Raw genomic sequence first — 13,639 nt, forward strand, 5'->3', positions numbered from 1 at the left:
CTACTATCTCTTCTAAATTGACTCTTCTTTCTTCTATCGCATTAGACAAATCTTCCCTCCCCATGGAGGCCTTCAATGTACTCTTTCCATATATCCACTTCCTCCTCCTTTTTGGCGGTGAAATTCCCACTGCACTCTTCATGTTACCACCCTTTCCTAACAATTTCACTCAAGGTTGCTTTGACATTCTTATGCGCTGACTCAGTCCTTCCAACAATCATTTCTTTTTCGACTTCTTTACATTTTTCAGGCAGCCATTTCGTCTTAGCTTTCCTACCCATCCTGTCTATTCCATCCCTCAGGACTTGCATTTCTGTATTCCTGAATTTCCATGAACATTTTTGAACTTCCCTCTTTCATCATGGGTAATAAAAGAAATATTTCAGTTATTTATTTTAATTCCCATGGTTTCTTCGCAGTTACTTTCTTTGTACCTATGTTTTTCTTTCCAACTTTTGTTAATGTCATTTTCAGAGATATCCATTCCTCTTCAAGTGAACTGCCTACTAGGATATTCCTTGTTTCTGTATCCATAGCCTTGCAGATCTGCAAGAGTATCTCGTCATTCCTTAGTTCTTCTGTAACTGACGCATTTGCGTATCATTTCTTTCTGACTTATCTCTTAAACTGCAACGTACTGTTTATCATTACTACATTGTGATATGAGTCTATATCTGCTCCTGCGTATGCCTTACAATTCACTATATCATTTCAGAATCTCTGTCGGACCATGATGTAATCTAACTGTAGTTCCCCATGTCACCCAGCCTTTTCCAATTATACATCCTCCTCTTGCGATTAAGAGTATTCGCTATTATTAGCCGAAATTTATTACAGGACTGAGTTAGTCTTTCTTCTCTCTCATTCCCTATCCCAACCCCATATTCTGCAGTAACCATTTCTTCCACGTTTTCCCCTACAACTGCATTCGAGTCTCCCACGAGTAATGGAGTTTCATCTCCCTTTACGTACTGTATTACCCTTTCAATACCTTCATATACTTTTTCTGTCTCTTTATCTACATCTACATCTACATCTACATTGATACTCCGCAAGCCACCCAACGGTGTGTGGCGGAGGGCACTTTACGTGCCACTGTCATTACCTCCCTTTCCTGTTCCAGTCGCGTATGGTTCGCGGGAAGAACGACTGTCTGAAAGCCTCCGTGCGCGTTCTAATCTCTCTAATTTTACATTCGTGATCTCCTCGGGAGATATAAGTAGGGGGAAGCAATATATTCGATACCTCATCCAGAAACGCACCCTCTCGAAACCTGGCGAGCAAGCTACACCGCGATGCAGAGCGCCTCTCTTACAGAGTCTGCCACTTGAGTTTATTAAACATCTCCGTAACGCTATCACGGTTACCAAATAACCCTGTGACGAAACGCGCCGCTCTTCTTTGGATCTTCTCTATCTCCTCCGTCAGACCGATCTGGTACGGATCCCACACTGATGAGCAATACTCAAGTATAGGTCGAACGAGTGTTTTGTAAGCCACCTCCTTTGTTGATGGACTACATTCTCTAAGCACTCTCCCAATGAATCTCAACCTGGTACCCGCCTTACCAACAATAAATTTTATATGATCATTCCACTTCAAATCGTTCCGCACGCATACTCCCAGATATTTTACAGAAGTAACTGCTACCACTGTTTGTTCCGCTATCATATAATCATACAATAAAGGATCCTTCTTTCTATGTATTCGCAATACATTACATTTATCTATGTTAAGGGTCAGTTGCCACTCCCTGCACCAAGTGCCTATCCGCTGCAGATCTTCCTGCATTTCGCTACAATTTTCTAATGCTGCAACTTCTCTGTATACTACAGCATCATCCGCGAAAAGCCGCATGGAACTTCCGACACTATCTACTAGGTCATTTATATATATTGTGAAAAGCAATGGTCCCATAACACTCCCCTGTGGCACGCCAGAGGTTACTTTAACGTCTGTAGACGTCTGTCCATTGATAACAACATGCTGTGTTCTGTTTGCTAGAAACTCTTCAATCCAGCCACACAGCTGGTCTGATATTCCGTAGGCTCTTACTTTGTTTATCAGGCGACAGTGCGGAACTGTATCGAACGCCTTCCGGAAGTCAAGAAAAATAGCATCTACCTGGGAGCCTGTATCTAATATTTTCTGGGTCTCATGAACAAATAAGCGAGTTGGGTCTCACACGATCGCTGTTTCCGGAATCCATGTTGATTCCTACATAGTAGATTCTGGGTTTCCAGAAATGACATGATACGCGAGCAAAAAACATGTTCTAAAATTCTACAACAGATCGACGTCAGAGATATAGGTCTATAGTTTTGCGCATCTGCTCGACGACCCTTCTTGAAGACTGGGACTATCTGTGCTCTTTTCCAATCATTTGGAACCCTCCGTTCCTCTAGAGACTTGCGGTACACGGCTGTTAGAAGGGGGGCCAGTTCTTTCGCGTACTCTGTGTAGAATCGAATTGGTATCCCGTCAGGTCCAGTGGACTTTCCTCTATTGAGTGATTCCAGTTGCTTTTCTATTCCTTGGACACTTATTTCGATGTCAGCCATTTTTTCGTTTGTGCGAGGATTTAGAGAAGGAACTGCAGTGCGGTCTTCCTCCGTGAAACAGCTTTGGAAAAAGGTGTTTAGTATCTCAGCTTTACGCGTGTCATCCTCTGTTTCAATGCCATCATCATCCCGTAGTGTCTGGATATGCTGTTTCGAGCCACTTACTGATTTAACGTAAGACCAGAACTTCCTAGGATTTTCTGTCAAATCGGTACATAGAATTTTACTTTCGAATTCACTGAACGCTTCACGCATAGCCCTCCTTACGCTAACTTTGACATCGTTTAGCTTCTGTTTGTCTGACGGGTTTTGGCTGCGTTTAAGCTTCAGACGTTGGCATGTACTATCTGAACTATCGTTGTCGGGATTGGTTTGCTGTCGATTGTGATAAGCGTAACTGTATCACTGAACTGTTCACTGCAACACACTCTCTGCTCTACCTTCCTAAAGAATCCTAATCCCGTTCTACTGTTTTCTGCTACTGTTGATAATACCATAATAGCAGCCCAAAATACGACCGTTCCGCCCCACAGCAGAACCCATGGATAGAGACCTGCACCGGTGCCTGGTCACCTACACAGCCTTGTACGATGATCCCCAGTCGACATTCGAAACCTGTACTCGCCGGTGAACACAAGCACACTCCACCGATCCAGATTCCGTTTCACGTGTCCCCTTAGGCAATTCCTTCGCACTCCAAGGTCCCAGGTAGTTTTTTATTGTTGTTCGTAGTGGTCGCCTAGTGACCAAATTCATCGTGTGAAACTGGCTACTTGTGTCGACGAGCCTCCGAGTTGACAACAAACTGAGGGAGTACTTTTACAGATAGAGACTCCAGCAAAACACAAGCATAACTGAGCCCACAGAGTCCTACCTCCATGATACAGAGGCACCCAGGCAGTCATATGTGCCCCTGGATAGGACCAAAATTTCCTGCAGCTACTTCCTTAATTACCTTGGTGACTCCCCCTTCCTGTCACTGTCATTTATGCAGCACTGCGCGGACCTGTGAAAGTCGTTTGGTTCTATTCTAAATCAACTGGACTACATTCCTGCAAAAAAACTGGCGAGCAAATGTAGACAAACAAAACAACGCTGCAATTTCTCTTGGTTATTGAGCTGTCGCATATTGTGCTAAAGCATGGGAGAATGGCATTCATACAGTTAAGACGTAAGGAGCCATGTTAACTATTAATGACATTGCTACAACAGCTCCCACTTAGGGGTTGCATGTTCTGTCACATTTTGTCCCTGCTAATCTCACAATCAAGGATGCCAAGGTACCAATTCCTAAGACAGAGTGCAGTACGTATTCAGTCTAACTGAGTAAGGTAGCGCAGTATGGTCTTTTTTGTCACAAAACGGCACAGGAGAGACATGGCAACGTCTTGAAAACGTGGTATTATAGTGGAAGTGCTGCTCTTGACTATGGCGCCAAGGAGCAGACGGTGAGCCATGTTGTGGGGGAGCGCCCACTCCATGCCTTTGAAGGCGGTCTGCAGTGCTTGTCCAATCAGAGTTCTGGCTGCATGTTTGTATGTGAATTCTTGTATTTCATCAGAAATTATCAGTTCACCAGAATATGTTAGCAGACTCGCATACCAGCCGTAATGTACGCAACGATTCCTGTCTGACACCTCGATTCGTCTCTAATGGGCTGGCGACCTCAATCAATGGGAAACGTAAAAGCTGGAGAGGGGAAAGTTCAGTTTAGTTTTCACTATTATAGTCTACAAAATACAGTCAAGTTTCACAATATCATCTGTCACATAAACTGACTCCATTTTATTTTGAAAGGTTGAACAACATGGAATGGAACATGACAGCGCTGCAAAAGGATGATCTGAGGCATCATATCCTGTCAGTTAATGCTGTTCGACGCATCACAAGAGCCACGGTCGGCAGGGTGAATTGTGAGTGGCAGCGTTATGTTCAGTTTGAGTGGAGGGATGAACCTGGTGAGTATATTATTTGGAAGTTCGTTATTGTTAAATAAAGCGTAATGTGCTCATTTAGGTTTTCTATGAAAACTCACGTCGAAGTTAATCAACACATGGAGTTGCACCACATTTGAAAATTCTGTCCTAATTAAAGTGCATAGAAATAATCACACTGGAGAAAAGAAACAGTTATCTAATCACAACCGATTTCATCTAACAAGAGAAGATCACCAACCTGGTCTCATATACAAAACGCACACTTGCAAGGTGTGAGCCCCAGCTGTCTATGACGCGCGGAGATTTGGGCCACGATTATGACTGTACGCAGTTAAGACTTTCTGAACACATAGCTTTTCAACGCTCGTGTACTACTTGTTTCTGGCACGCTCCGCTGCGTTCGCCCATTGTCGGAGCTCGAACTACTGTACGGTACGGTGAGTAAGAGGTTCGCGTTTATAGTGCCGGTGAACCGACAAGCGACAGTGTGGCAGCTCCAGGAGCAGTATACAGTGACGGTCAAATTGCCACGTTTAGACGTCAAAGCTCGCGACAGTTGTGACCGGTAAGCGTCTTTATATGTGGCTATTCGACTAACTCTTACACGAGGCAAAAGAAACTCTATGAGCGTTTCTTTGTGCTACTATTTGTAACTTGCGATTTAGTTGCGGCAGTCATAGAGAAGACCCGTTAAATGGAGAGAAGAATAGTTGATTGACGTTAGACTATTCTTTATGAGAGGATGGTGGTGACAATGATGACGATACCCTTTCACCACGATCATTTTCGTCAAACAACTTCATTGGCACAATGCGACGGAGACGTAAAATCACGAAGTGACTGTTTAGGAAGCTTGCTTTGAAGAGGGAATATTGTCAGATTTTACCTTGCCTCTGTCCGTAACAGAGATCTCTGTGTGTGTGTGTCTGGCGTGTGTTTTATAAAAAACTGCTGCAGAATACATCCTAAAATATTACTAAACAGTGTTGACCATATATGTGCATGGCATTGAAATACTATCTGTTCATATTGCTTACCCATACAAATAACATGTGTTCTACTTGAAGAACAAAGTTTCGAAACACATGGGGCAGACGTGACCGGCTCCACACACGTCTTCCCACACTTGCGACATGAAGCAGGTATGAGGGCTCAGGACGTCACCCCGCTGCACAGTACTCTGCACTCGCGCATCAGGCAGCTGCAGTGGGGCGGAGCCAGTGGCAGGCAACCTGCACCTACAGAACTTTAAAAACTCTGCATTCAAGACGTCTAAAATGAGTATTATCTTAAGTATGGCCATTTATTTTAAGAGAGGGCGGGTGTTTGGTATCTAGGGTTGAGATCTCGCAAGTGTACGTTTTTCTCCTTACAAAACAAGGTCGAGTTAGTTATGTTTATGTGGAAGGTTACAAGTAATAAACATGAAGGTTGAGGACAGATTTCATTCGATGTCACATAAGGAGAGATCATGCTGACACAGGAGTAGAGCACACCACCTCTAGCCTCGACAAGGGCCTGAGTTGGCCGACAAGGAGAGTCCACGAGTCTCTCCAGCTGTGTCGTGTTCAGCTGACGTCACTCAACAGGTCCCGTAGAGCCGCCAGATCGCAGCGACGTTGAGACCGCCGCTGTCCACACGCTGGAGCCAGACATTTCCTGTGAGGCTGAGACCGGATGGCTTAGCGGGCATGTCGGGATGCGGCAGGACGGCTGAGTGTTCGGCCGTCCAGCCAGGAGCGTGTCCACGCGGTCTGTGAACACGGCTGCTGTCTTGGGAGCGTCCCCAGGGCACTCAGCATGAAGGTAGCGCACAGGTCCGGATTAAAAAAATCACTATGCAATGTGATGCGATCTAGACTGCTCGCTCACTGAACTTCAGCACAGATCCCTGACACGTGACGTTTTAAGACTCCCGTTCATTGTCGTTGCGATAAAAGTGACAATGCGGGAAGGTACTGTAACTTTTCCGAAATTTTTAGACCTTTAATGCCATACGCTACAGAGCGTACGGGGATCCACTACACGAAGACAACTTCAGCAGAACAGACACTAAGAGTCGCAAGAAACGACAGAGCCCGTGTCCTTAGAAATAGTGTAAAGTGCGTTATAAAAAGTAGCGGAATTTGGCACATTGTGTACATTTATTTACTTCTTTATGCGTTTATTCCACCTGATAAAATTAAGGCATTCGTGCACTCTCTTATATATAACCTGACATTTCAATGAGTCAACATTACGACATGCGAAGTACACGGGCAGCTTACGGTAGTGATAATTATACTACTTCTGCTAATAACAACAACAACAATGGAGACACATAAGAACACACGTTTCTCTTGATGGGACATGCACAACTGTTGATACACATCCCAGTGATAAAATCAACTGCTGATGTACAATTTTGCAACTGTAGCATGTTATGCTTTATATCAGAATACACATACTACAAAAATTGTAGCTCTGCATCTTTAAGTTGACTTAGATGTAAAACAGTGTAACTATTTCAAACTGTGGATGCATTACTTTTACATATTTGTTCCCCTTTCTTTTAACAAATTACATGATAAAAATATCAAAACTTCACGTACTGCAGTTACATAACATTATTGCTTCAGAACAAACAGTCATGATTGCACACGACGTTTGGCCTTGGAGCGGAGTGGAAGAGAGGGGAGTCCCTTTCTCTCTCCCTCTGTCGCTCTTTGTTTTAATTCGCAACCGTCGGTAGCTATAGAAAACTCTCGCTTCCCCACGGGAGGTATGCTTCGAAAAGGATCGAGGCACAGGAAAGTTCCAACTGAGGTTACGTCCTGGTGAAACACTTGTTAATACTCGTACATCTGTATTTATGGGAAAAATTGTCCGATTAGTATGTCTAGAAGTCGAAATCTGTCGTTTTGTAAATCCTGCTCGTAGATTGTGTGGCACGCGTAGGGCCAGATATAAGCTCAGATCTCAACTGAATTGCGATGAAGAGTGGATAGGAGTTTAAGAACATTCTCTGGAAGAATAAATGCGGGAAGCAGTGGGACACTGAAGTGGAGGGCATTCATGAAATGCCTCTGAATTTCTCTTGGGCTGTAGATACTACGTTGATGAATACCACACAGGCAGTTAATTTGAACAGGAATGGACATCTGTGAAAAGGGCATCACAGAAGTTGGACAAACAAATAACTGGCAACCAATGCTCTACAATCGCTATAAAGTTAAGAGATGTTCAATTGACTCTTTTATTAGAACATGTTACGCGTTTCAGGTTTAACACCCATCTTCAGACATATGTTACAAACACGTACAAAACATAAGCGAACAGCACACTCAACGCGTCTCAACGTTACAGAAAGTGAGATGTAGTCATATGAGTTACATACCACAAACTTCAACTCCTTCCTACCCAACCAGGCGTACAGCCTTGACAACTCAAAGAAAGTGTCGAATAACATATGACTGCGGCACGAGCAGTCTTGAAGCAGAGCGTATACTGACGCTAAACAAGTCAACCAGCAGGGAAGCGCCCTCGGTACATGTGCTCCATGTGTTAACATGTAATTTAAGAATAATGTACTCATCATATAAATCTAACAGGGTGTAATTACGACTAGCAGTCGGAATAGTACTTCTGTACACGTTAACACTAAAAGTTTTTTTAATTTTTTTTAAAAACTCCAGATTTTTTTACATTGCCATACTATGCCTATAGCCAGTAGTGGCACTAAACACAACTCAAACCATATGTCAATATAACATAAATAATAGGGAGAGGGGGGGGGTTTCTTGGTGAATAAACGTTTCAACCTCTCAAATCTGTAAAAGAATACCACCAAATTAAATATAACCAACATTATCCATCATAAATTAAAACCCTGTGATCAGCTCGCGTACACAAACGTCTTAGGCGCCATCTGTTATAGCCAACGGCAACCACATCGGCGGAAGACTTCCGCCTATCGAGTTACAGCCAAGTGTTACTCATGGGCCATGATTGCCCAAACAGAAGCCAGCAAACAGCAACTTACACCCCTCTACCACATGGAAAAAGTTTAATGGTGAGAGGAAGAGCATTTTAATAAAATCCCAAAAGATACGTGGGCTATACCTCATACATTCCTTATATAAACTAGTGGCACGACAATTACCCGAGATCTACGTATGCTATCCGGATACCGTAGAGCTACAGAGTTTTAAAAAACAAATACAAAACATTAAAAGTGTTAAAACTTTAGTCTAAAATCAATAAAATAAACCATGGTGTCACCAAAGAGCACCCAAAGGGCACTGTGGTGGACAAATCTGTAAATGCCAACCTATACGCCCATCTAACTTTCCCTGTATGACGATAAACTAGCCAACCACTCGGCAAAAAAACCTAGCTTATCATAGCGGTACGTGGACAGAACACCACCAGCTCCTATAAAATACACAATCATACTTCTAATGAGGGGATGATAGATACCAAGTTCAAAACAGTATCCGTTCAAACAAGCCAGAAAACCAGTTGTTCCCACAGGAAGCCTGTTTATTAAATACTGGGTGTGCAGCGTGCTGTATACGTGCGTAGATCTCCAGATCTTCAAAGTTATCTAAAATCTTCCCTTTAGGTTACAAATGCTGAATTCTTAGGCTATCTTCTATCAGGGCCCGCTTTTGGCCAGTCTCCCTCATATGGCACCCCAGCCCACTATTATTACTCTAGTTATGTTCTGTAAACCTTGTGGCAAAATCCCTACCCGTCTGGCCAATGTATGTCCCAGCACATCCCCCACACTTAATTTCGTACACACCGGATTGCTTAAACTTATCTGTTTTCCCTTCGTCCGTATGTACTAATATTCCCCCAACTTCTTCCTTATATGGAAGCTTACGCTAACGCCAGCCTTCCCAAAGGCTCTAGTTATTTTTTGGCAACATGGTCCAACATATTCCATTGGCACAATATTACTATTTAATTTTTGGCGGCCTGACTGCCGCGTCTTGTTAAGAATTTTAGCTCCTAACTGTCGTATAAATTTTTCCGAGTACCCATTAGCCCGTCGTAATTACACCCTGCTAGATTTATATTCTGAGTATATTATAATTGAATTACATGTGAATGCTTGGAGCACATGACCATGCAGCGCCCCGACACTTTCTTTGAGTTGTCAAGACTGTACGCCTGGTAGGGTAGGAAGGAGTTCAAGTTTGTGGTATGTAACTCATATGACCTGATCTCATTTTCTGTAACGTTGAGACGTGTTGAGTGTGCTGTTCACTTATGTTTTGTACTTGCTTGTAACACATGTCTGAAGATGGGTGTAATCCCGAAACGCATAACATGTTCTAATAAAAGATTCAATTGAACATCTCATGCGATTGTACAGCATCGGTGGCCAATTATTAACATAAAAATGATCACAGGCCTCAGACGGGATTTTATGTTCCATATATCAAACAAAGATAGATATAAGGAGCTAAAGGAAAAGAAACCTTGGCATACAGAAAAAAACACTGCAACTAATCGGTAAATGTATAAGGTGCAAAAACGTTCAGAGGAACACAGGAATGCAGCAGTATAAGTCACTTGGGAACGACGTAACTAGGGATAGATGTGAAACCAAAGCGAAATGGTTGTTGGAAAAATGTGAAGAGAGAGAATAACACATGGTCGTCTGAAAGATTTATTCATTGTACAGATTACTCAAAAGAACGACGTAATTAAAAGTGAGGACGTCATCTTTAAGAGAGCATTGGGAATTCCACTGTCAAATGCAGAGGAGAGTGCAGGTAGATGGAGAGAGTAAACTGAAGGCATCTACGAAGGGAAAGACCCGTGTGATGACTTGACAGAAGAAGAAATGAGAATCACTGTGGAAGACACTGGAGATCCCACATAAGAGTTGAGTTGAGTTGTTTGGGGAAGGAGACCAGACAGCGAGGTCATCGGTCTCATCGGATTAGGGAAGGAGGGGGAACGAAGTCGGCCGTGCCCTTTAAAAGGAACCATCCCGGCATTTTCCTGGAGCTATTTAGGGAAATCACGGAAAACCTAAATCAGGACAGCCGGACGCGGGATTTAACCGTCGTCCTCCCGAACGCGAGTCCAGTGTGTAACCACTGCGCCACCTCGCTCGGTGACCCCACATAAGAGTCAGAGCTTAACACAGCTTTGGAAGACAGAAGCGATAGGTAACATACCTTCGGAGTTTCCGAAATCATTGGCGAAAGTGTCAACCAAGAACTACAGAAGTTGGCGTCTAGAATATACGAGAATGGCGCTATACCATTAGATACAACGCTGAAGATATAAGCAGATACTTGCGAGGCCTATCACACAATGAGCTTAACACCTCACGTATGGAATTTGTCGACAGGAATAATATATATAGAGGAATGGAATAGATAATAGAGGATACGATAGATGGCGATCATTTTGACAGTCAGAAGGCTAATAGCATGAGAGGGCGGTACGTCTGATATTGTGACTGATGAGAGAAACAAAACTTGGAAAATAAAATGGCCACATTCATAGGCCCTGTAGACCTAGGAAAAGCATCCGGAAATGTAAAATTCTGCAAAATGTTCGAAATATTGAGCAAAATAAGAGTAAGTTGCAAAGAAAGACGGGTAATACGTGGCATGACCAAGAACAAAATGCTGTCCCATCGTCCTACCAAAGTATTTGGTATGTTCCATTCTTCACCGATTCTGCTGAGAACCTCATCATTTCTTTTCTTATCAGTCAATCTAATTTTCGACATTCTTCTCTAGCACCACATATCAAACGCTTCGATTCTCTTCCGTCCCGGTTTTCTCACTGTCCATGTTTCACTTTCACAGAATACTGTGCTCAAAACTTAACGGGTAGACTTTGGGAAAGTCACCCAGAACTGTGGGTCAGGGGAAACTTACTGTACGAGATGAGAAGGGAAGACTAATTGTTGAGGACTGCATCGGACGAGATTTGAAAACCTAAGAGCTTAAGACAAGGTGATATGCACGACAGAGATTACTGCTAAAACATTGATCACAAGTTATTAAGAGTGAGAAGGTAAGCACATTGTACATAACAGAGGTGGGATGGGGCGGTGAAAAATAGATGGGAATGACAATGAAAGATGCAGGAAACTGAAACGGAGTGAAGCAAAGAGTAGTTACAGTGATAGAAAGCTGGATGGCGAGAACCAAGGACACGTTGTACAGTTAGTTCTCACCTACGGAGTCCTGAGATACTGGTGTCTGGGGGAGGAATCCAGGTGGTGAAACAGGCGCTGGTGTCACGAATGTCACGTTGTAGAGCACGCTCTGCAACAGGATATTGTGAGTTACCAGTATACCCTCAGCCTATGCCCATTCATCCTAATTGATAATGTGATGGTAGTCATGCCTATGTAGAAGGCCAAACAGTGTTTACGCAGTAGCTGGAATATGACTTGTATCTTTTCGCAGCTGGCTCTCCCTTTGATATAATATGTTTTGCCAGTTACAGGGCTATTGTAGGAGGACACACTCTTGTTAACTCGAGATCAATGTTTTAGCAGTAATCTCTGTCTTGTATTACCCTATCTTCCACCTTTAAGCTCCCTGGATGCGGTCCCCAACATTCCTTCTCATCTTGTACGGTAAGTCTCCTCTGACCCGCGGTTCTGGGTGACTTTCCCAAAATCTACCCCTTTTCCCCCTTTTCCTAGACCTGTCCAGTCCTTTTCCTTAACCCTTCTTCCTTCCGTTTCAACCCTTTTACCTGCAGAAGGAGCCACTGGCTCCGAAAGCTTGCCAATCACAACAGTTTCTATGTGTGTTCTGCCGCTGCTTCGTGAGTCGATTCTTTTATCTATCCTATTAAATAATTTTATCAATGATTGTTTGATTTCGTTGTTACAAAACTGACAGTTGATGTTAGTTGACTTCGTTTGGCCGTGAACATCCTCTTTGAATGTTCTTCTCTACTCTTTATGTTCTCTTTCATTTTTCCATTATGAGTTAGTTTGTCCTTGGTTAAAATGGCTCTGAGCATTACAGGACTCAACTTCTGAGGTCATCAGTGTCCTAGAACTTAGAACTACTTAAACCTAACTAACCTAAGGACATCACACACATCCATGCCCGAGGCAGGATTCGAACCTGCGACCATAGCAGTCTCGCGGTTCCAGACTGCACCGCCTAGAACCGCACGGCCATTTCAGCTGGCTACTTTGTCCTCAAGGTAGCAGAATTCTTTCAGTTCGTCTTGATCCTCGTCTACAATTCTGACAAGTTGAACACTGATCTGATTTCTGCTAGACATCATTAATTTAATCTTTCTTTGGTTTAGTCTTAATTCATAGAGTCTACCCATTAGATTGTTCATTCTACTCAACATCTCCTACTGTTACCTCTGACTTCCATTGAGAACGGCAATGACATCAGCTATTCGTGTCACTGATAACCTTTCAACATGAATTTTAATTCCATTTCTGAACCCCATTTTTAATTCCGTCATTGCTTCTTCGATGTACAGATTGAATCGTAGGGGCGATTAGATGTATGTCTTTTACTTTTCCTAACCTAATCTGTTTGTTACTGGTCTTCCTACTTTATCCTCTTGTTTGATGTACAAATTGCACGTAACCCTTCTTTCCCTAGAGGTTACACCCATTTTCCTTAGAGTTTCGGAAATCCTGCAACATTTTAAATTATCGTACGATTTTTGTCTAACTACAAATCCTACGGACATGCCTAGATTTTCCTTAAGTCTCGCTTTAATCATCAATCGCCAACTGAGAAGTCCTTCGCTGATGCCTTTATCTTTCCTAAAACCAAATTGATCGTCATCTAGCACTTTCTCAATCTGCTTTTTCCTCTTATATACATATTCTTGTCAGCAACTTGAGTGTGGGAGCTCTTTAGGTAATTGTGCGGATGTCCTCGGACTTATGTGTCCTTGAACATACAGAACTATGCGAATGATATTCTCAAGAGATACTGATTGTTTATCTGGAGAACCAGTTCGAATAATAATTTGGCTTCCAAATTTCTGAACAATTTTCGAAATTCCTAAGAACTCTTCCACATGCCTTCCACATGATTTGATCGTGAGTCTTCCTGACCCCTGTTTGTTTCTGTGGGCTGCAGAGCTAGGCATCTCGACGGCCGCTGCTTCCCGTGAAGTCTCACGAGGCCA

The 13,639-nt window shown here is 43.0% G+C and overlaps 1 protein-coding gene across 1 annotated transcript in view; it reads left to right on the forward strand.

Moving 5' to 3' along the window:
* LOC126442694 (uncharacterized) overlaps window positions 1–13,639 on the forward strand; it is a 104,397-nt gene that overhangs the window by 44,878 nt on the left and 45,880 nt on the right. Inside the window, exon 7 of the mRNA XM_050090743.1 lies at window positions 4,359–4,519. Coding sequence (XP_049946700.1) covers window positions 4,359–4,519 — 161 coding nt within the window. The remainder of the gene's footprint in view (window positions 1–4,358; window positions 4,520–13,639) is intronic.

Source organism: Schistocerca serialis, unplaced genomic scaffold (genome assembly GCF_023864345.2).
Source record: "Schistocerca serialis cubense isolate TAMUIC-IGC-003099 unplaced genomic scaffold, iqSchSeri2.2 HiC_scaffold_1401, whole genome shotgun sequence".
NCBI classification, from domain to species: domain Eukaryota; kingdom Metazoa; phylum Arthropoda; class Insecta; order Orthoptera; family Acrididae; genus Schistocerca; species Schistocerca serialis.